Source organism: Pseudophryne corroboree, chromosome 2 (assembly GCF_028390025.1).
Source record: "Pseudophryne corroboree isolate aPseCor3 chromosome 2, aPseCor3.hap2, whole genome shotgun sequence".
Taxonomy (NCBI): Eukaryota; Metazoa; Chordata; class Amphibia; order Anura; family Myobatrachidae; genus Pseudophryne; species Pseudophryne corroboree.
In genome coordinates this window covers 143,593,698-143,616,918 of record NC_086445.1, presented here as the reverse complement: position 1 = coordinate 143,616,918, position 23,221 = coordinate 143,593,698, and the positions used below count along the sequence as shown (strand labels likewise).

The 23,221-nt window shown below is 44.7% G+C and overlaps 1 protein-coding gene across 10 annotated transcripts in view; it reads right to left on the bottom strand.

The window, feature by feature from the left end:
• The window catches only part of FRY (FRY microtubule binding protein), a 761,330-nt gene that overhangs the window by 319,490 nt on the left and 418,619 nt on the right, over nucleotides 1-23,221 (bottom strand). For 9 of the 10 annotated variants that reach the window (XR_010204858.1, XM_063951775.1, XM_063951776.1 and 6 more), the window contains one exon: nucleotides 979-1,178. Coding sequence is in view for 9 of the 10 variants with exons in the window: in XM_063951769.1 (XP_063807839.1) it covers nucleotides 979-1,178 (200 nt within the window). In the remaining variant the exon portion in view is untranslated. Of the gene's footprint in view, nucleotides 1-978; nucleotides 1,179-18,849; nucleotides 19,092-23,221 lie in introns of those variants that run through there. The other variant, XM_063951772.1, reaches the window with a different exon arrangement.

Here is a 23,221-nt window from a genome sequence, read left to right as displayed (position 1 = left end):
TAAGATAGTTTGTGAGTGAGTAATGAGGCTATTCTAAAGTTCAATGGTAAAAAGTCACAAGTGTTCAAGTTTGTGGAAAATCAAACACACAACCACTGTACAGAAGGACTATTCGTGAAGGTACCTAGTACAGGTTGAGTATCCCTTATCCAAAACGCTTGGGACCAGAAGTAATTTGGATATCGGATTTTTCCGTATTTTGGAATAAATGCATACCATAATGAGACATCATGGTGATGTTATCTAAATCTAAGCACAGAATGCATGTATGTTACATATACACACAGCATGAATGTAATTTTAGCCAATATTTTTTATAACTTTGTGCATTAAACAAAGTGTGTGTACATTCACACAATTCATTTATATTTCATATACACCTTATACACACAGCCTGAAGGTCATTTAATACAATATTTTTAATAACTTTGTGTGTTAAACAAAGTTTGTGTACATTGAGCCATCAAAATACAAAGGTTTCACTATCTCACTCAAAAAAGTCCGTATTTCGGAATATTCCGTATTTCGGAATATTTGGATATGGGATACTCAACCTGTACATGTAATACAAATTCCATTAGTATGTTTATGGTAACTTTAAGCCATCTAGAGTTTGCCATAAGCCTCCTCTTCCTGTAGATATTATTACATTTCTCATCTAGAACTGAAAACTATTCATTTATTGTGATGAAGCCAAATGGAACCGAAATGAAAAGTTGAACACAAGGTGATGCTGGTAAAAGTGTGTGTAGCCCTAACATACTGTACGGACGTGCTGTACACTTTATATGGTAGGTCTTTTAAGAGACTGATTTAAATCCAGCACGTGTCCCCACCCTGGACAAGTAATAGCTGCTGGATACTGTTTACTGCAACCTACTTTTGTAAAACACATCGGAACGTGTTGCTGTAATATCAATAGAAGGGCATGATAAAGCGTTAAAACCTGTAATGCAGCGTCTGTTCCTTCCTACTCACCAAGGGTTCCGCCATTATGATACGAATCTTGCGTTCTGCTTGTGTAGTAAAATTTGCGAATAAGCTCTTGAGAATATATTCCCCAGGTTTACTCTCTGGGTCAATGTTGATGGGCAACATGGTCGGTAGTCCCTTGTCTCTCTGTGCGCTGGATACTGGCTGTACTTGTGGCTTGATATATCCGTTACCGACTGGGGAAGCTGAAATACACATAGAAAATTGCACATATTAGCAATAAGTTTACATTAAATTATAAAGCTGTTGAGATGGTAATCACATTTATTATTACACACACACACACGTCCACCCTAAGCCCTTATCGCGAGGTTCCCCAAGGTCAGCTCAGTGAATGCCTCTTCTCTCCAATGAGGGTATAAAGGTCCGTACACATTAGACGATGTCGCTCTGTGAGCGACGTCGTCTAATGTTTCCCCCTCCCGGGCCGGCCGGTCGGCGGCCGACTGTACACACTGAGCGATATGACCGCTCATTTCGCTCAGTGACGTCACGCCTCCGCCAGCCCTACATGCAGGTCGTGGACAACAGTCCAGATCCTGCATACATGGCCTACCAACAGCAATGATCGTTGCCGACCCGCGGGGCCGCGCAGCGGTCGTCGCTGGCGGCATACACACTTGCCGATAAAATGAGCAACGTCGCTGAGGGAGGGGGAAAATAAGCAACGTCGGGCCTTAAGTTTTTTCCAAATACATAGCAATGTTGTCAAGACTCTTCCCATAACAATTTCTCATTCCATGAATAGGAAGTTTTTGGAGCAGGGATGTAGAGAGCTACAGTACCTGAGAAGCACTAGAGCAGGGGTGGGGGACCTGCGGCCCTCCAGCTGTTGTTGAACTACACATCCCAGCGTGCCCTGCACCAGTTTTAGCATGGCAAAATAGCAGAACTGTAGCAGGGCATGCTGGTATGTGTAGTTCAACAACAGCTGGAGGGCCGAAGGTTCCCCATCCCTGCACTAGAGGGACCTGCAGGAATCAAGGAGCAATGAGGTTCTCAATGCAAATCTCATTCTACATTAGACCATAACTTACTGAACGTCACCCAAAATAGAAGTGTCTGCTTTGGTTGGAATTCCTCTTTAATAAAAGGTATCCAATATAGGTTTTATTTTTATGAAAGGAGCTTTGATATCTGTTCACGGCTATGTTATTCTGTGTATAATCATCAAAGCAGCTTCACTAGGACTACATTCATTCTAAAAGCCACTACGTTAATGTCCATATCTCTCTCTGAAGTCATATTATATATAGCCTTGTGTTTACAGTAATATTCTGCCTCTTAATAGTCTGCCTGGCTCATACATTCTACATAACTTCATTCTATCCTTCTAGCATATACATTATTCATAGATTTTATCATTGCTATAATCATGTATTACACTGCTTTTTCCATCATGTTATATTATTATTATTATTATTATTATGTTGTAAAATGTTACAATGGCCATCTTGCAGGCAATACGACCTTACAAACACATAGCAAACAAAAAAATGGGGCACAGGCCTAATCTTGTCTCTACATCAACTCTTATGCACACAAGAATAAACCATTTATGCTACAGAGAAGATACACAACGTACTGGACAGAAACAAGAGATGGGAGAGAAATGGGCTTAAGGCAGAGGTTCCCAAACTGTGTGCCGTGGCTCCCTGGGGTGCCTCGGGACACTTGCAGGGGTGCCCTGGGTTGGTGGTCCAGGACCAATTCAAATTATTCATGGTCAATATAATAGGCAAAACCAGTGCTGGTGGCTGCCAGTCATAAAATATGTGGCCAAACAGAAGCAAATCTTGTCCCTCACCACACAACTGACCCTAAGGATGACATATAAACGCGATCTACTTAATGTAATATTTCTTTCTAAATTTCTCAATAAGAAATTTTTGGCCTAGGGGTGCCGTGAAAAAAATTCTGATATTCTAGGGCGCCGTGATTCAAAAAAGTTTGGAAACCACTGGCTTAAGGTCTCCCCCCCAGATCACAGGTGATCACCATACAATAGCTGCTAAGGTGGCCACATAATTTGAAAGTGGGGACTCTCTGCTTTCAAATATAGGTGCCCACTCTGTTGCAGTTGTCTTTATAGGAGTGATGGGGCACATAGGGGTCTATTTACTAAGCCTTGGATGGAGATAAAGTTGATGGAGATAAAGTACCAGCCAATCAGCATATAACTGCCATGTCACAGGCTGTATTTGAAAAATGACAGCTAGGAGCTGGTTGGTTGGGACTTTATCTCCGTCCACTTTATCACCATCCACGGCATAGTAAATAGACCCCATAGTGTCCACCCACCCATATATGAGAGAATCCCCTCTTTCAAACGAGAGTATCCCCATCTTTCTATGTTATATGGTGTGGGAGATAGAGAAACTTCAAATTCTTCCCTTCGCCAAATGTAGCTTTTTTTGGGGGGTCAGCAGCACTCCAATGATGGCACCTAGACCGATGCGACAAGTTCAGTAAACTTTGGGGAGCACAGTACCCACCACTGCAGAGGATTAGTCGAAGGAGTTAAAAACAATTGGCGCTTTATATCCTGCAGAAAATAGAGAGCAAGAGAGAAGACGCTGGGACGCCAAACACTGTGTTGCACGATTATTATTCATCTATGAGGGCTCTGGTAACTTCTACCTAGATTCAATACAGTGTTGACTTCGGTAGTAGTAGTCGCTTTCTGAGACTCAGGGAACTTCCTAAATGACATCAGTAAAAGCAACAAATTATTTTCCAGAGAAGCATATCAGACACTATGGTGGAAATGCAATTGTTTTGTGGGTGCCCAAACGTAAAGGGGGCTCACCGGAGCTATTCGACTATCATCTTGTCCCGATGCCCATCTCCACCACCACCGTGAGGCACGCATGCCCAGTGTGCGCTCCCATTAGTACCAGGTTTAGCGTCGGGAAACGGCTAAACCACCTACCTTCTCCTACAAGCCCTTCACTGGCTTCCCTTCCCTTCCAGAATCCAATTCAAACTTCTTCCACTCACTTACAAAGCAATCACCCACTCCTCTCCCACTTACATCTCTGACCTTATCTCCCTTTAGTCTCCCACCCGTCCTCTTCGCTCTGCTACTGCACGCCGACTCTCCTGTCTTCTGATTGCTTCCTCCCACTCCTATCTCCAAGATATTTCACATGCTGCTCCCTTACTCTGGAATTCTCTACCTCTCCCCCTCAGACTCTCCACCTCTCTAGAGAACTTCAAACGGATTCTTAAGACCCACTTCTTTAACAAACCTAGCCAAATCTCATCCTAACCCTCTATCCCATCTGTGTCACCCCTGTCTGTCTGTCCCTCCCCTCTTCCCTCATGTGTTTATCCTTTTCTTACTTTAATAATCCTCAACTGGTCAAATCCTGTAGTTTTCGTCCACCTTGATACTTATCTCAGTGTCGTCTACTGGTGTAGTTATGCTCAGTTACCCTGTACTTGTCCTATATTGCCTTCAACTGTAAGTCACTGTTTTCCTGTTTTGATTATGTGCATATGTACTCTGTAAATGGGCGCTGCGGAATCCTTGTGGCACCATATAAAGGATAATAATAATAATAATCCTTCTGTCTAAAGACCAGGTTGGAGTGCTCAAATAAGCCAAACCACGTAGTTTTCGCACATTTCAGTTCGCACCTCAGGAGGCTGCAAACTTACATGTGTCTTCACGGTTGCATGCATGCCCGAACAAAGCAACAATTGAGTTGCTCCACTTGGTGCCATCTAGTGGCAGCCAAGGCGACAAACAATTCAATCGACCCCTATTTGTTAACAGTTATTTATACAGCACACACTCAGCACCCGTGGAGCTTACAATCTATATTTCCTACTACACATATATACACGCTAGGACAAAAAATTTTTGCCAAAAGCTAATTAACCTATCCATATGTTTTTGCAGTGTGGGTGGAAACTGGAGCACCAAGGAGAACATACAAACACCACACACACAGATAGAGCCTTGGTGATTACTTGAACTCATGATCTCAGGGCTGTGAGACAGTAATGCTAACCACTACACCAACTGTGCTGCCCCACTACTGGGTATGGAGACCAAACTGCCACAAACACCACCTATCCATCCATTTATCCATCTACCCGTCCTCCTGTCACTCCGTGTACCCACGGTACCTTCCACGTCTACCCTCGGTCAAACAGACACTCACCACACTGCACATACTGTCACACAAGCACATATACTGCATAAAAAGCTCCATTCTCTGCTGGCAAGTAACTAAATGAAAGACCCCGGGACTGCTGAGAGTCACAAAAGAAGAGCTTAAATTGGGCAACTGCTCCATTAAAAAAATGGCCCCAGTGAAACCCAGGTTTGTATTGCTAAAAGAACACATCACTATGTAAGGGATTACACATCAGCCTGGTCCCTGCTTATACAATAATCTAAGCAGCCTATGAGTCGTATTGGAAAGTGGAAACTTGCTGCTGAAACAGCCTTTTATATCCTACATGACCTGTTTACGTAAGCCTCAATAAGCACTCATCACGCTTAGAGTAGTGTCACGCCGGTGATTGTGCAGCTGCAATTCATTACTTTGTTTTGTAAATGGCTTTTTCTGCTAGTAAAAAACAACATTGCCAGTTACACAAGACGGAGGGGAGGATTTGGGAATTTCAGCACATTCTAGATATCCATTAACAAAAACAACCAGTGGTGCCGAGAGAGGGGGTAAGAGGGTACAAATTACCCGGGCCCAGGTCTGATGGAGGGACCCAGTGGGGGCACGAGCCCATTCCCCCTTACCTGGTAGAAGCAGCTGTAGCTCTACTCTTCAGCCCAGCACACGCTGCTGTGTGCTGGGCTGCAGTGTGGCCATGGAGGCTCTTAAAATACAATTTTTTTCAGCATTTTTCTCTAAGGGTGCATGACCACGCCTCCTGTGATTAGGCCACACCCCTGAAAAGTACCTGGGCCCAGCCCGGCACTCAACTGCCCTGAAAACAACTGGTAAAAACCAAAAGGTACTGTACTTCTAAAAAAAAGAAAGAAAATACACAGACAGACATACAATATGTGTTCATTGATTTACAAAGCTGGCTGTATCAAAACATAACTTGGCAAATTAAACAAGTTCAACTAATCATGATAAAAAAATCTGTCAAACATTGAGTCTATTGCTTCAAACACTCCAACGCATAGTCCAGAGAGTGCATCCCAAATACCAGCATCCAGAACAGGAGCAGATGCAAACATTTGTTGGAGATTTATCAACAATTCTTGAAAAGAGCCAGCACTAATTTATTTCGCTCAAGAAGGAGGGAAGGGTTCACATTTTGCAACCTTACATTGCAAAAAAAAAATAAAAAAATGTATATTAGATATATATCTATATCTCTATATCTCTGTGCTCTTTAAACAAAAAAAGCAAATAAAAGGGAAAAAAAGCACCACTGTATGTTATCTATCCTATAGTTAAGAAATGTAACAAAAACATTTTAGTTCTCAAAACTATGCAAAAACTACAAATGGATGTTTAACGCTTATACCAAAACCACTTTTATTAAGCTGCAGGTTGGACTTTAGAGGAGAAGTCAAACGCCACGCATCTCAAGAGAAGGCACATGGGGGGGGCGGGTGTAGTATGGTATCCCGACCGCCGACATACCAACAGCTGGGCGAGTGCAAATGAGCCCCTTGCGAGCTATGCGCGCCACGCTATTTATTCTCCCTCCAGGGGTGTCGTGGACCCCCAAGAGGAAGAATAGTTGTCGGTATGCCGGGTGTCGGGATTCCGGAGCCGGTATACTGAGCGCCGGGATCCCAACAGCCGGCATACTGAATACCACCCGGGGTGGCAACAGGTCATGGCATAATACAAGTTAGAAAAAAAGGCATTTGTTTCCCCCAGCACCTTGAATGATAACCGTAACCAGATATAAATTGCACATAATAATAGAATTCAGAGATCTTCGTTACACATATTTGCGCAAATGTGTGAATAAGCCCCAAAGCCGCATCAAGGCGTCTCTGTATATTTGGGGTCCCTAGCACTATATCTAGGTGCAGGGTGTGGCACCCCAAAACACCAGCATAAGCCAGAAAGCCCAGCGTAGCACACCAGTGAAAAAACTATAGTGTTAATAAATTAGTATTTAGGAAGCCAAGGTAGGTAGCTCTTAGCTTAGACATATTGTAGTAAGGAGCCATTATCATGTGGCTCCTTGCTGGTTAATCGTAGACCCAGATTGGGGTAATGGAGGTGTGAGGTGTGGAGTCTCTGGACTGGCTGAGCTGAATGGCCTTAGTGTGGCATACCTTTACATTCTACTAACACTTTTCACATATTCATTTTTTAACACTATTTCTCTATTTTAATTGCATTTCATTTTTGTATCACTTTCTCTATTGCTTTGGCTTCCTAAATACTAATTTATTAACACTATAGTTTTTTCACTGGTGTGCTACGCTGGGCTTTCTGGCTTATGCTGGTGTTTTGGGGTGCCACACCCTGCACCTAGATATAGCGCTAGGGACCCCAAATATACAGACGCCTTGATGCGGCTTTGGGGCTTATTCACACATTTGCGCAAATATGTGTAACGAAGATCTCTAAATTCTATTATTATGTGGAATTTATATCTGGTTACAGTTATCATTCAGGGTGCTGGGGGAAACAAATGCCTTTTTTTCTTGCTTAGAAATACCCCTCCCTTTCGAGCACCTGAATGATATCACTAAGCTAATTGAGCATCTACCAATATATATGCATAATACAAGTTAGCAGGGTAGGAGTAAACTATGGGCAGGAGGTAAATTAAATGTTTTGCAGACTATTGGGGTCCATTCATGAAGCAGTGAAATAAGTGAAGTGAGCCAGTGGAGAAGTTGCCCATAGCAACCAATCAGCTGCTCTGTATATTTTTATAGTATGCAAATTATAAATGTTACTACAATGCTGATAGGTTGCCATGGGCAACTTCTTTACTGGCTCACTTCTCCACACATTTCACTGCTTCATGAATAGACCCCTGAGGCTGTAGAACAGACCCAGCCAAAATGATGATCGGGGTCTACCAGTAGCTCATGGAGGATCTGCCAGTAGATTGCATCTAACTTCACAACCTGTGCCCTGTAATATCCCTCTTATTGGAGGCCTCAAAAGACCCGTTCCCAGTACTGAAGTCAGCGGGTGACATCATGACTTCACGTGCTGTGAGGAGCCTGTCGCGCTGTAGATCTGTCTGATCCAGTCAGTGGTGGTGTGCAGCCAGTAGGTAAGCCAGTGTTAAGCAATCAGCCCAGAAGGAAGCAATTGCTCAGCCCAGTATGACTGAAGACATGTCAAGTAAGTTGTGTTGTCTGGGGCTGTCCACTACACTGGGGGATATGCTGCACTAATAAAAATATATAATAAAGAAAAACTGGACGCAGTTTTCAGTCAACCCTCTATCTCTGCTGCTGAGAGATACTGTAAAAATGAACAGTGCTGAGGTAGAGGGAAAAGTAAATAGATTTGATCAGAAAAACAAATCTCGATATCACCAAATTGTGTGATTTATAAAGTGATGGTGTGATATGCGATTGTCCATGCACCAAGAGCCAGATTAATTAAAAATGCAAAAAGCACTGTGTGTGTGTTTTGTTTTTTTTCCTGTGAGAGCCAGTGTGTTTATTACTGTTGGGGCCAAAGTGTATGTTTTTTCTGTGTAATTTTGGCAAGATGGTCCCCACGCCCCATGCATCAAGGCCAAGCCACCCTTTCTAATGCCACACCACCTTTTGGGGAGCAGAGCCTGCTTTTCAGCTGTAAGAGTAGATAAGCGACTCCAAATGCCACACCTGCTCAAAGATTCACTTCTAGTCATGGCCAGTTAAAAATACATCTGGGCGGGGCCTACAGGTGTAAGGGCCTGTTCCATGAGCAGAGCTGTGTGAGAAGGAGCCTTCATATCGTCTCAAAGAGGAGAACTGCAGATACCTCCAGGCCTTAGCTTCTGGCTAGCGCTAAGAAAATACCTTTTGTTTCTGGTCCTGTGATTCACCTCTTCATTTAACTGACATCTCTGGATGAATTTACCCATTAATTGGATTCTCACAGAGATTTCTGATATTTCATCCACTGCACTCAACTATATATCAGGTCTACTTACTGACCTTGGGCTGAAGCGTTATTTACCCTGTCAGTTCCCTAGAATCAGTGACATTACTAAGGCAAAATATTTTGCAGGGGTAACAGCCTAATCACTGAATTTTCCAGTGGGTCAGAAAAGAACACCTTATACAAGTCTTGCTAAAACACTGGCTGTGTCATTTTCTGCATTTCATTTCAAGAAGCACAGAAGAAAAGAGAGCAAATACCAGTACTGATTTTCCATGCATGAAATTCCATAACTTAGATTCTCCGGCCGGCCGCCAGAACAGGCTTAGTGTTCTGTGGAAGCAACAGCCAGTACCTTGTAGAAAAGTGAAGGTCCTGTCTGGCACAGCACTCTGTGCCAGCTGCTTCAGTGCAACATCCTGGAGGCGGCTCCGTAAAGAATTGTTCATCTGTCACATTGTTTCTCAATTCAATATGCAGCAGCCAGATATGAAAGGAAGAAAATGTGAACAAATATTTCTAACATTGTCGTTAACAGGGGAAATCAACCTTCAGATAATGTTACTGTCCGGGCAGGTATTTTTAATTGCTGATGGCGACTCTGTACTGTATACATCTGCAGTGACAGACATTGGGTAGTGGTGGGGCGTGGTAAACTTTTAATACCAGCTGCAGAGCAGGAGGACTACACTGCAACCTGGAGAAGAGAAAACAGATGTGGAGTTTGAGCAGGAAGCGGGGCTACACAGTACTGTACAGTCAATGCCAACAGCATGGGAAAGGAGGGGAGGAGCTGCTGCAGGCAAAAGGGACTTACTAAGCCTTGGATGGAGGTAAAGTGGACGGAGATAAAGTACCAGCGAATCAGCTCCAAACTGCCACGTTATAGGCTGTGTTTGAAAAAATAAGAATTTACTTACCGATAATTCTATTTCTCGGAGTCCGTAGTGGATGCTGGGGTTCCTGAAAGGACCATGGGGAATAGCGGCTCCGCAGGAGACAGGGCACAAAAAGTAAAGCTTTACGATCAGGTGGTGTGTACTGGCTCCTCCCCCTATGACCCTCCTCCAAGCCTCAGTTAGGATACTGTGCCCGGACGAGCGTACACAATAAGGAAGGATTTATGAATCCCGGGTAAGACTCATACCAGCCACACCAATCACACCGTACAACCTGTGATCTAAACCCAGTTAACAGTATGATAACAGAGGAGCCTCTGAAAGATGGCTCCCTACAACAATAACCCGAATTAGGTAACAATAACTATGTACAATTATTGCAGATAATCCGCACTTGGGATGGGCGCCCAGCATCCACTACGGACTCCGAGAAATAGAATTATCGGTAAGTAAATTCTTATTTTCTCTATCGTCCTAGTGGATGCTGGGGTTCCTGAAAGGACCATGGGGATTATACCAAAGCTCCCAAACGGGCGGGAGAGTGCGGATGACTCTGCAGCACCGAATGAGAGAACTCCAGGTCCTCCTTAGCCAGGGTATCAAATTTGTAGAATTTTACAAACGTGTTCTCCCCCGACCACGTAGCCGCTCGGCAGAGTTGTAATGCCGAGACCCCTCGGGCAGCCGCCCAAGAAGAACCCACCTTCCTTGTGGAGTGGGCTTTTACCGATTTTGGCTGTGGCAGGCCTGCCACAGAATGTGCAAGCTGAATCGTACTACAAATCCAGCGAGCAATAGTCTGCTTAGACGCAGGAGCGCCCAACTTGTTGGGAGCATATAGTATAAACAGTGAGTCAGATTTCCTGACTCCAGCTGTCCTTGAAATGTATATTTTTAAAGCTCTGACAACGTCCAACAACTTGGAGTCCTCCAAGTCGCTTGTAGCCGCAGGCACTACAATAGGCTGGTTCAGATGAAATGCTGACACCACCTTAGGGAGAAAATGCGGACGAGTCCGCAGTTCTGCCCTGTCCGAATGGAAAATCAGATATGGGCTTTTGTAAGATAAAGCTGCCAGTTCTGACACTCTCCTGGCCGAAGCCAGGGCTAGTAGCATGGTCACTTTCCATGTGAGATATTTCAAATCCACAGTTTTTAGTGGTTCAAACCAATGAGATTTGAGAAAGTCCAAAACAACATTGAGATCCCACGGTGCCACTGGAGGCACCACAGGGGGCTGTATATGCAGCACTCCCTTAACAAAAGTCTGGACTTCAGGAACTGAAGCCAATTCTTTCTGGAAGAAAATCGACAGGGCCGAAATTTGAACCTTAATAGATCCCAATTTGAGACCCATAGACAATCCTGATTGCAGGAAATGTAGGAATCGACCCAGTTGAAATTCCTCCGTCGGAGCACTCCGATCCTCGCACCACGCAACATATTTTCGCCAAATGCGGTGATAATGTTGCGCGGTTACTTCCTTCCTTGCTTTAATCAAAGTAGGAATGACTTCTTCCGGCATGCCTTTTTCCTTTAGGATCCGGCGTTCAACCGCCATGCCGTCAAACGCAGCCGCGGTAAGTCTTGAAACAGACAGGGACCCTGCTGAAGCAAGTCCCTTCTCAGAGGTAGAGGCCACGGATCTTCCGTGATCATCTCTTGAAGTTCCGGGTACCAAGTCCTTCTTGGCCAATCCGGAACCACTAGTATCGTTCTTACGCCTCTTTGCCGTATAATTCTCAATACTTTTGGTATGAGAGGCAGAGGAGGAAACACATACACCGACTGGTACACCCAAGGCGTTACCAGCGCGTCCACAGCTATTGCCTGCGGTTCTCTTGACCTGGCGCAATACCTGTCCAGTTTTTTGTTGAGGCGAGACGCCATCATGTCCACCATTGGTCTTTCCCAACGGGTTACCAGCATGTGGAAAACTTCTGGATGAAGACCCCACTCTCCCGGGTGAAGGTCGTGTCTGCTGAGGAAGTCTGCTTCCCAGTTGTCCACTCCCGGGATGAACACTGCTGACAGTGCTATCACATGATTCTCTGCCCAGCGAAGAATCCTTGCAGCTTCTGCCATTGCACTCCTGCTTCTTGTGCCGCCCTGTCTGTTCACATGGGCGACTGCCGTGATGTTGTCCGACTGGATCAACACCGGTTTTCCTTGAAGCAGAGGTTCTGCCTGGCTTAGAGCATTGTAGATTGCTCTTAGTTCCAGAATGTTTATGTGAAGAGACGTTTCCAGGCTCGACCACACGCCCTGGAAGTTTCTTCCTTGTGTGACTGCTCCCCAGCCTCTCAGGCTGGCGTCCGTGGTCACCAGGATCCAATCCTGTATGCCGAATCTGCGGCCCTCCAATAGATGAGCACTCTGCAACCACCACAGAAGAGATACCCTTGTCCTTGGAGACAGGGTTATCCGCTGGTGCATCTGAAGATGCGACCCTGACCATTTGTCCAACAGATCCCTCTGGAAAATTCTTGCGTGGAATCTGCCGAATGGAATTGCTTCGTAAGAAGCCACCATTTTTCCCAGGACTCTTGTGCATTGATGTACAGACACCTTTCCTGGTTTTAGGAGGTTCCTGACAAGTTCGGATAACTCCTTGGCTTTTTCCTCCGGGAGAAAAACCTTTTTCTGAACCGTGTCCAGAATCATCCCTAGGAACAGCAGACGTGTTGTCGGAATTAACTGGGATTTTGGAATATTCAGAATCCACCCGTGCTGTTTTAGCACTTCTTGAGACAGTGCTAATCCCATCTCTAGCTGTTCTCTGGACCTTGCCCTTATTAGGAGATCGTCCAAGTATGGGATAATTAATACGCCTTTTCTTCGAAGAAGAATCATCATCTCGGCCATTACCTTGGTAAAGACCCGAGGTGCCGTGGACAATCCAAACGGCAGCGTCTGAAACTGATAGTGACAGTTCTGTACGACGAACCTGAGGTACCCCTGGTGTGAGGGGTAAATTGGAACGTGGAGATACGCATCCTTGATGTCCAAGGATACCATAAAGTCCCCTTCTTCCAGGTTCGCTATCACTGCTCTGAGTGACTCCATCTTGAACTTGAACTTCTTTATGTACAGGTTCAAGGATTTCAGATTTAGAATAGGTCTTACCGAGCCATCCGGCTTCGGTACCACAAATAGAGTGGAATAATACCCCTTTCCTTGTTGTAAAAGAGGTACCTTGACTATCACCTGCTGAGAGTACAGCTTGTGAATGGCTTCCAAGACCGTCACCCTGTCGGAGGGGGACGTTGGTAAAGCAGACTTCAGGAAACGGCGAGGTGGATCCGTCTCTAGTTCCAACCTGTACCCCTGAGATATTATCTGCAGGATCCAGGGATCTACCTGCGAGTGAGCCCACTGCGCGCTGAAATTCTTGAGACGACCCCCCACCGCCCCCGAGTCCGCTTGAGAAGCCCCAGTGTCATGCTGAGGCTTTTGTAGAAGCAGGGGAGGGCTTCTGTTCCTGGGAAGGAGCTGCCTGTTGCAGTCTCTTCCCACTTCCTCTGCCTCGTGGCAGATATGAATATCCCTTTGCTCTCTTGTTTTTAAAGGAACGAAAGGGCTGCGGTTGAAAAGTCGGTGTCTTTTTCTGTTGGGGAGTGACTTGAGGTAAAAAGGTGGATTTCCCGGCTGTAGCCGTGGCCACCAAATCCGATAGACCGACACCAAATAACTCCTCCCCTTTATACGGCAAAACTTCCATATGCCGTTTTGAGTCCGCATCACCTGACCACTGTCGCGTCCATAAACTTCTTCTGGCCGAAATGGACATAGCACTTACCCGTGATGCCAGTGTGCAAATATCCCTCTGTGCATCACGCATATAAAGAAATGCATCCTTTATTTGCTCTAAAGACAGTAAAACATTGTCCCTATCCAGGGTATCAATATTTTCAATCAGGGACTCTGACCAAACTACCCCAGCACTGCACATCCAGGCTGTCGCTATAGCTGGTCGTAGTATAACACCTGTATGTGTGTATATACTTTTTTGGATATTTTCCATCCTCCTATCTGCTGGATCTTTAAGTGCGGCCGTCTCAGGAGAGGGTAACGCCACTTGTTTTGATAAGCGTGTGAGCGCCTTGTCCACCCTAGGAGGTGTTTCCCAGCGCGCCCTAACCTCTGGCGGGAAAGGGTATAAAGCCAATAACTTCTTTGAAATTAGCATTTTTTTATCGGGGGCAACCCACGCTTCATCACACACCTCATTTAATTCATCTGATTCAGGAAAAACTATAGGTAGTTTTTTCACACCCCACATAATACCCTGTTTTGTGGTACTTGTAGTATCAGCAATATGTAACGCCTCCTTCATTGCCAAAATCATATAACGTGTGGCCCTACTGGAAAATACGGTTGATTCATCACCGTCGCCACTGGAATCAGTGCCTGTGTCTGGGTCTGTGTCGACCGACTGAGGCAAAGGGCGTTTTACAGCCCCTGACGGTGTTTGAGGCGCCTGGACAGGTGCTAATTGATTGTCCGGCCGTCTCATGTCGTCAAACGACTGCTTTAGCGTGTTGACACTATCCCGTAATTCCATAAATAAAGGCATCCATTCTGGTGTCGACCCCCTAGGGGGTGACATCCCCATATTTGGCAATTGCTCCGCCTCCACACCAATATCGTCCTCATACATGTCGACACACACGTACCGACCCACAGCAGACACACAGGGAATGCTCTTAAAGAAGACAGGACCCCACTAGCCCTTTGGGGAGACAGAGGGAGAGTTTGCCAGCACACACCAAAAAGCGCTATATATGACAGGGATAGCCTTATAATAAGTGCTCCCTGTATAGCTGCTTTAATAATATAATTTTGCCACAATTTTGCCCCCCCTCTCTTGTTTTACCCTGCTTCTGTAGTGCAGTGCAGGGGAGAGCCTGGGAGCCTTCCTGACCAGCGGAGCTGTGTGAGGAAAATGGCGCTGTGTGCTGAGGAGATAGGCCCCGCCCCTTTTTCGGCGGGCTCGTCTCCCGCTCTTTAGTGGATTCTGGCAGGGGTTAAATATCTCCATATAGCCCCCGGAGGCTATATGTGAGGTATTTTTAGCCAAAATAGGTTTTCATTTGCCTCCCAGGGCGCCCCCCTCCCAGCGCCCTGCACCCTCAGTGACTGCCGTGTGAAGTGTGCGGAGAGGAAAATGGCGCACAGCTGCAGTGCTGTGCGCTACCTTAAGAAGACTGAGGAGTCTTCTGCCGCCGATTCTGGACCTCTTCTCGTTTCAGCATCTGCAAGGGGGCCGGCGGCGAGGCTCCGGTGACCATCCAGGCTGTACCTGTGATCGTCCCTCTGGAGCTAATGTCCAGTAGCCAAGAAGCCAATCCATCCTGCACGCAGGTGAGTTCACTTCTTCTCCCCTAAGTCCCTCGTTGCAGTGATCCTGTTGCCAGCAGGACTCACTGTAAAATAAAAAACCTAAGCTAAACTTTTCTAAGCAGCTCTTTAGGAGAGCCACCTAGATTGCACCCTTCTCGGCCGGGCACAAAAATCTAACTGAGGCTTGGAGGAGGGTCATAGGGGGAGGAGCCAGTACACACCACCTGATCGTAAAGCTTTACTTTTTGTGCCCTGTCTCCTGCGGAGCCGCTATTCCCCATGGTCCTTTCAGGAACCCCAGCATCCACTAGGACGATAGAGAAATGACAGTTTGGAGCTGATTGGCTGGTACTTTATCTCCATCCACTTTACCTCCATACAAGGCTTAGTAAATAGACCCCATAGGAAGGGCACATGTATTTGTGTGTGTAATTTGGCAAATGAAACAAGCTCAACTAATGTATGTATGTATGTATGTATGTATGTATGTATGTATGTATGTATCTATATGTATGTATGTAAATAAGCATGTATACATACAGTACCCCACAACAATCCTGATTATGGAGTGACAACAGTCTCGGACTGGGGTATGAAGGGCCCACCAGGGGGTTGCAATGGTAGGGGCCCATGTTTTCAGGTGTGGCCAGCTGCCCCTTGATAAATATAAATAGTAAATACTGCTAGTGCATCATGACAAAGTACCAGATCAAAGACGGCAACGTTCTGTAGAAAATACACCATAGTCCTGTGCAGTATAAGTTTACGTGTATAATGTATAATTCAGGTGCAAAGTCTAGAACCTGATTTCAATGGGGCCTACTGGGGGTTTCCCCTGCACACCTGTGGGCCAGTCCAACCCTGCGTCACAGTCCTGCTTTTTAAAGTACTGTCCACACCCATAGGCTGCAGAGTCACACAGGGAGGAATGATAGGGAGGAAACTCTCTCACCTGCTGTACGCGCAAGACAGGGGGCAGCGCACCTGTCTTGTGCACACAGCAGGTAAGAGAATTCATAACAAAGTCCAGTTCAAGAGTCAGAAAATAGTGAACTGAAAGACAGGAGTGAGCTCAAGCTAAAACTAATCTAATTAATATACTAATCTTGGATCAGGTAGTGTGACCAGACCTCATCAAAAATGTACTCTTGAGACAGTAAAACTTAAGACCATCCATAGCTTTAAGTGGTAGTCCAGAAGCTTGCGTTCCAAAACCATTTTCTTCTGAGTATTTGTATGGTGACACACATAGAAGTGCAACGCCAAGAAATAAACACATGGGCGCAGATTAATATTTACACCACTAAAGATAGACTACAACGCTAATGCCCCCCTACAGTTCCTGTTCTTGGTCTACAACTCCAACAGAGTGTGGATTAATAGTTGACAAGTTAGACAATCAATAGGTAGACATGCATTAGGTCAACAGCGACAAAATGTCCTACAGATGAATGGTCAACATTGCTTAAGGTTGGCAGGTACAAAAAGTTGACACATTGAAAAGTCTGACATGAAAATGGTTTGACACACAAATGATACACATTTTTGGATATTTTAGCCCAAATCTAACCCTGACCCTTACCCTGGTGCCTAAACCTAACTGCCCCCGCGATGCCTAACCCTAACCGTACTTTCCTGTAGCCTAACCATAATAGTCTACCTCAGTGCCTAACCTTAACAATGTTGAAAAAAAAAATGTGTCGACTATTTTTTTGTCAACCATTTCCATGTAGACCTTTTGAACCTGTCACTGTCGACCATTCATCTGTCAACCTTTTGTCACTGTCAACCTAGACAATGTTAATCTTTAAACCGGATTAAAATTCAGTCACATTTTTTTCACAGCTGATTTAAAACCATATGGCTACTTCAGTGGACGTTGTGCAATACAAAGATCCATACTACTTGCTAGGCTTATCTTGCAATATAGGTCTAACTTAAATATTTTGCTCATATAATAGTACAGATGTGCCCTCATACCAAGTGGTTCTTATCTGCTCTCACATTCTATGGGCGATATTCAATTGATCACGCCCGATCTCCTGACTAAAATGATGGGAGAACGCGGGGTTGATATTCTATAATTTTTTTCACGCTGATCGCGCCCATAGAAGTCAGGTTTAGCCAAGTAAAGCAGCTAAACCCAACCAAAGTGCTGGGTGCGATCGCAAAAAAGTGCCATTTGGGCACCCAAATGGGTCAAATTTCCAGCATTTTAGTTCTCCACCCATGGGGAGTGCAAGCTGAAATGCAGGCGCAGGCAGCAAGTCGCGCCCAAACGGAGCTAAAATTGGGCACTATCTACTGGCTGCCGACGGAAATAAAAATTTAATTCCACCCTATGTTTCAATGCAACTTCAACAGCAAATTCAATTTCAGTTCACAAAAGTGTGAACAATACTAACTTTCTTGGTATGAAGCAAACCCAGACATAAATGAAAATATTTGTGTTATAAAGACTGAGCACATTTTCGTGTTTGAACGAATATACCCATAAAGAAGCATAACAAACAAGTACGGTTTTCAACTTAGAGGATGCTTTGGCTTCTGGAGATTGCCTAATAAAGGACTTTTAACTTCTATAGGATCATTATATGATGTGTAATCACTTTAGAGACACACTCACAGTAATCATGTCTATTGCCCAATGTCACCTGAAATATCAGTGTGTGACCACTTTAATAAGATTCCTAAAGTTAAAAATGACTTGTGGGCAGGTAAATCCAACTGAGGGCAACCTATCGCCCGCCACCCATGCAGCACGAACCCTGCCGCCATCTAGTCCCTATTTCATACAAAAAAAAAAAACATGAAAAAAGCTAAACCAAAGGGCAGTTTTCATTTCATAAATCAACACAAACTTACATGTAACACAATTTTACAATTTTAACCAATTCAAAAGTCTGACAACTGACCAAAATATTTTGAATGCATCTTATCAATATTATATGATCAGCATTCTATGGAACACAAATCGAATCTCATAAAGCCAAATCCATGGGAGAACATACAAAGATTACAAGGCAAGTATTCATATCATATTTTACACACACACACACAAAGCCACTTTCAGAGCCGTATCAGTGCTCACAAGGTTTAAATTCACTGTATAAAACATGTAACTCTCGCACAGAAGCAATGATATAAGTGCTAAATTGAAGGAGTGCACTAATTACAGGGTTTGAAACAAAATAGGTCCTAATAATCAATATATAGACCAAACTATATAGAACAGGGTAGATAGTGCTATCCTGGATACATACTTATAAAGAGATGAGTTCCTGTCAGGATCCCATAATTCGGAATACTGACGCATTTACATTTTGATATTAATACTTCCAAACTAAATCAATATTTCACACATTGAAGGACAGTACAATTAAAATGTATGTAGTCACCCAAAAAATGCATAAAGACTAAAGTACAATTTACATGTTACAAACTGTCTTTTTAGACCATATAGTATAGTGCGAGATAAAAGATAGGCAAAAAGGAAGAAATTCGCAATAAAAATTAAGTAAAAAAAAATATATATATAAATTTTCACCTACCAAGCCCCTTTATAAAGTTTACCACGCTTGTTCGGCCCCAGCAAATGGCAGTGGCCTCCATAAGCTTGAGGTTAGAAGTCCAGTAATTACAATAATGCCACAGCCCTGAGTCCAGTTAAGCAAAGGTTTTGCTGCATAATCAGACGTACGATTGCCTTATCGTCAAGTTTTTTAAAAGCCTGATGTTCCAGGTGGACACAGAAAAACCCCATAAAGCTCTGAGTGATTATGTGTTCCAGAACGCCCACTGTTTTTAAGCAGAGGTATGAAAGGGGTCATTTTTAGCCTGACTGTAATCACACCTACAACTTGCACAGGGTCTATATTTATCCACGGTACGTGCACTGCTGTCAGATATCAGAGACTCTTCTGAGTTCTCTCCAAGAACATCACACTAAGCAATGCAGCCTACGATAAACAAGAACACAGTTCAGCCAACACAAGTTACGACCCAGCAGGGAAATGATAGTGGATACAGTAAAATGACAGGAGCAGCAAAAGAATAGCAGATATGAGAAAATCAAAGCATACAGTAATGTATAAAGCTGCAAGTTTCTCTCAAACATGTAACAAGCCAGGTACTAGCTCACTTTTATGTCTCTCATTATTTACCTACACATCTGAGGCAGCAAGTTTTGCGGGTGAGTAACACACAGATGTGTTCTCATGCACCAAGCCTCAATACACCAAATACGAGAAGTATAGCGTCTTTTCACCCACAAAGTGCTTCTTAATCACAACGCGATGTGACCAAATATCTGTATATGACGCACAACAGAAACTGGCGTGAAAAAAAAAAAAAAAAAAAAAAGACGCAGGATCACAGCACTTCGTATACAGATTCAGACTCATACAAAGTATCTAATAGCAAATCATTCAGTGTAGTCTCTGTTTTGTTGCATCGCAATTAAGATGCTCATTCGAGCTCAAATCTGATTGAGGTGTTGCACTTTGCAAACCAATTTGTCCTCTTTAGAAAGATTGATTAAACTCCCCCATCATTATTCACTTCCAGGGTTGGACTGGCCCACTGGGGTACAGGGGAAACCCCCAGCGGGCCCCACCTCATTCCCTAGACCAGCTTATATTTTATATTCCCTACCAGCGGCAGCTGCTGTCCCTGGGCTGCAGTGCCATCCAAGCAGTGCAAGGGGAGCTGACCAGGACATATGAACATACATGTGTAGTTGTATGTAACATATGTCCTGGTTTGATTCCCCAGGGATCCGCCAACGCAGCATGGAACACAGTGATCAGGCTGTCAATCACCATATAGCCCACCCCCGGACTCCCATTGGCTGGTTTCACAGGAGTCCAGGGGCCGGGCCAAATGGTGATTGACAGCCTGAGCACTGTGTTCCATGCTCCACCCTGCACTGATTGGACATTGTTGCAGCAGCTGCAGCTGTTCCCTACCACACAAGTTAGAGTCTATGCCATCAGAAGGCAATTAACTGACCAGTAAGTGTATGCAGTGCGAGAATAAACCAGAGGAAGCAAACATGAACATGAGGAGCACATACAAACTCATTACAGATAGGGTCCTGGTTGAAATCAAATCCATGATCCCAGAACTGTGAAGCAACAATGCTAACCATTGTGCTACCTTGCCTTCACTGCTAGTGAATTTATAGGCAGAATACTGGCGCCGCTCACAAAATGTAAACATTTATGTAAAACAGTGAATTACCCGCCTTCAATAACAATATGCTATATGTGTTGGTATTAAACTTAGGCTAATACACAGCCATTTGCTTTCTGCATGAGCTCTTAAGACTAAGCGGCATTTGGCAATTAATGCCAAAATGTCACGGTACATTCTGGCCAATAGCGATACATTTGGCAACATTGGCAAGTACAATGTCGGAATGTATTCTCGTTCCTGAAATTGGGACAGCTCCTCCAATAACCAGTTGTCACTGTCATCGTGTTCAATGTGCATCTCATACAGCTATCAGAGTTGCACTGAACATCACACTTGTCCCTAGTAACTTACGTATACACAGAATAAAATTCGGGCCCATGCATAAACATGGCCAGGAGGTCTTCAAGTCTCTATGCACTGGGGAAAAGCTGGATACCAGTTTTGCAAATTGATGATCAGCTATCTGTTTTATATTAAGTTTTTCAGAGGTGAAAGGTACACAAGACTTTGCATAGAGGACTACAGCACTGACCTCAATAGAGAGGAGATGTATGAAACCTCTGACATAGCACTCAATCAGCCAAGGCCAGCAAAGACTGAACGGGCCTGGGTACTATGGGGGCGTGGCCAAATCCGGGTGCTGTATCTACCAGTGCGACCCCTGGCTTAAAACCCTGTTTTGTTCTTCAATCTGTTCATATCAGCATGACATACAGATGGAACCAGGCTCATCTGTGGCGACTCCATCGCAGGTGTGCACTCCCGGCATGACTAGGCGATCCGTCCACCAAGCCCCGTCAGGAGTGCACAGAGACGCTCTCCCATTCACTAGAATGGGGCACGTTTCAGCAAGCGTCTCAGTCACAGATGCGTGCGCCCCGGACGGAGACGCTATCCCATTCTAATGAATGGAGCGCGTCTCCGTCACGGGAGCGCCCGCCCGGACGAAGACGCTCTCGGCTTCAGGCCAGCCCAGGCACAGACGGAGCCATGACTAGTGTGGCTCCCTCTGTACACAGTCGAGTCACATTATTATGACCACCCGCTAATAGCCAGAGTAACCGCCGTGTGCAGTGCAGACAGCAGCTAGACGGGCCGAACCGTTGTATTAGAAACACGTCTGGCAGCCCCCAGGTTTATTCTGACAATGAGCTGCTCCACTGCAGCGTGTCGGTCAGCCCCCTCGCACCATCGTAGCCAACATTCACTGCTCACATCAATGGCATGTGGTGCTCCACAGTTTCCACGTCGGTTATTCGCAATGATGCCATTTGTCCAGTAACGATACACCTTCACCACAGCTTATATACCCACCAAGCCAGCGCACGACACGTGACGTACTTCATGGGCTACGCGCTGCCGATGTCAAATGTAGGAGTTGGTCATAATAATGTGACTCGCCCGTGTATAGCTGCTGCACAACTAATACAAATTACTAATACTGTATATTAAGACAGTTCAACCCTTACATTATAAGCCTGCCATAGTCAATACAAAAGTGTACACAATTATGGCCTAGATATCACCAGAGATAATTATTCTGGCTTGAACCTTCTGCAGACCTGTTATTCCAGTTAAACAAGCTACAGTCAGACTTTTATATCATGCATAATGCTGAGGTACAGTTTTTGGAACACAAGTTGAAGTTCTGTAAAATAATGTTATAACAATGTTACTTAAATAATGTTACTTTACATTCGGCTCCATACTGTTATTTCCTTAGTGTGTTTCACAGTTCCCAATTCCATCGGTTCCGCCTTTTATGAATTCTACATGTGATAATGTGCTGTAGTATGCAAAATGTAATCCTACCCAAAATCTGCCAATGTATCATCATAAGGGGGGGGGGGGGGGGGGTTCTTTTTGATCCTATCATACTAAACAATAGGATTAATTGGGATCCGTTCGGGATTTCGGCAGTCGAAATACCAATTTGGGAATATCAACACTGCTCGACTAGGATCATAATCCCGCTGCCGGGATCCCGAATGAGCGTTTGCCGGGTTGTAAGCCACGGGGAAGGGGTTGTGGGACGTGTCTGGTTACTGTTAGGTTGCACAGAAGAGGGATAGGTTTAGGCACCACCTGGGAAGGTTAGGGTTAGGCTGCGGAGGGAGAGTTACTTTAAGGCTACGGGGAGGGGGGGGGTTAGGTTTTGGCTGGTTGGTGGGGGCACTGAAGTAAGGTAAGTATACTTTCCTTGCCCCGGTCGGGATTCTCACCATCAGGACGCTACGGTCAGTATTCTAAGCGCCAGCATCCCGACCGACGGCATATCAATCCCAACTAGATTAATCTGCTGGAGCAATCTCTGGCAATGGTTTCATTTGCTTATAATAAGGAGGAGATTTTTCAACTGTTCTAAAAGAGGACCTAGTGGATCTGTTGCCAATAGCAATCAATGAGATTCTAGCTATCATTTCAAAGAATATAATTGGGTGTTACAAGCAATATCTCCACTTGTCCTTGTTAGAAAGGACAGCGTTCCTTAGTATGCAAACTGCTCCATTATGTCTAAGTAAAGCACCCAAAACATTTTTAAACCCATTAGTGAATCTGTCATTACTACAGCCCTCGGCAGGCAGTTTCACAGCGGGTGTCCTCACAGGAAAACAAAAATCCCTTTCTTTGGTGGAAATGAAAATGCAGCTTCTTGTACAAGAACCCTGTGTGAAAAACAGGTCAGACAAATCTTTGTATTGTTCTTGATCATATCAGTAAACAATG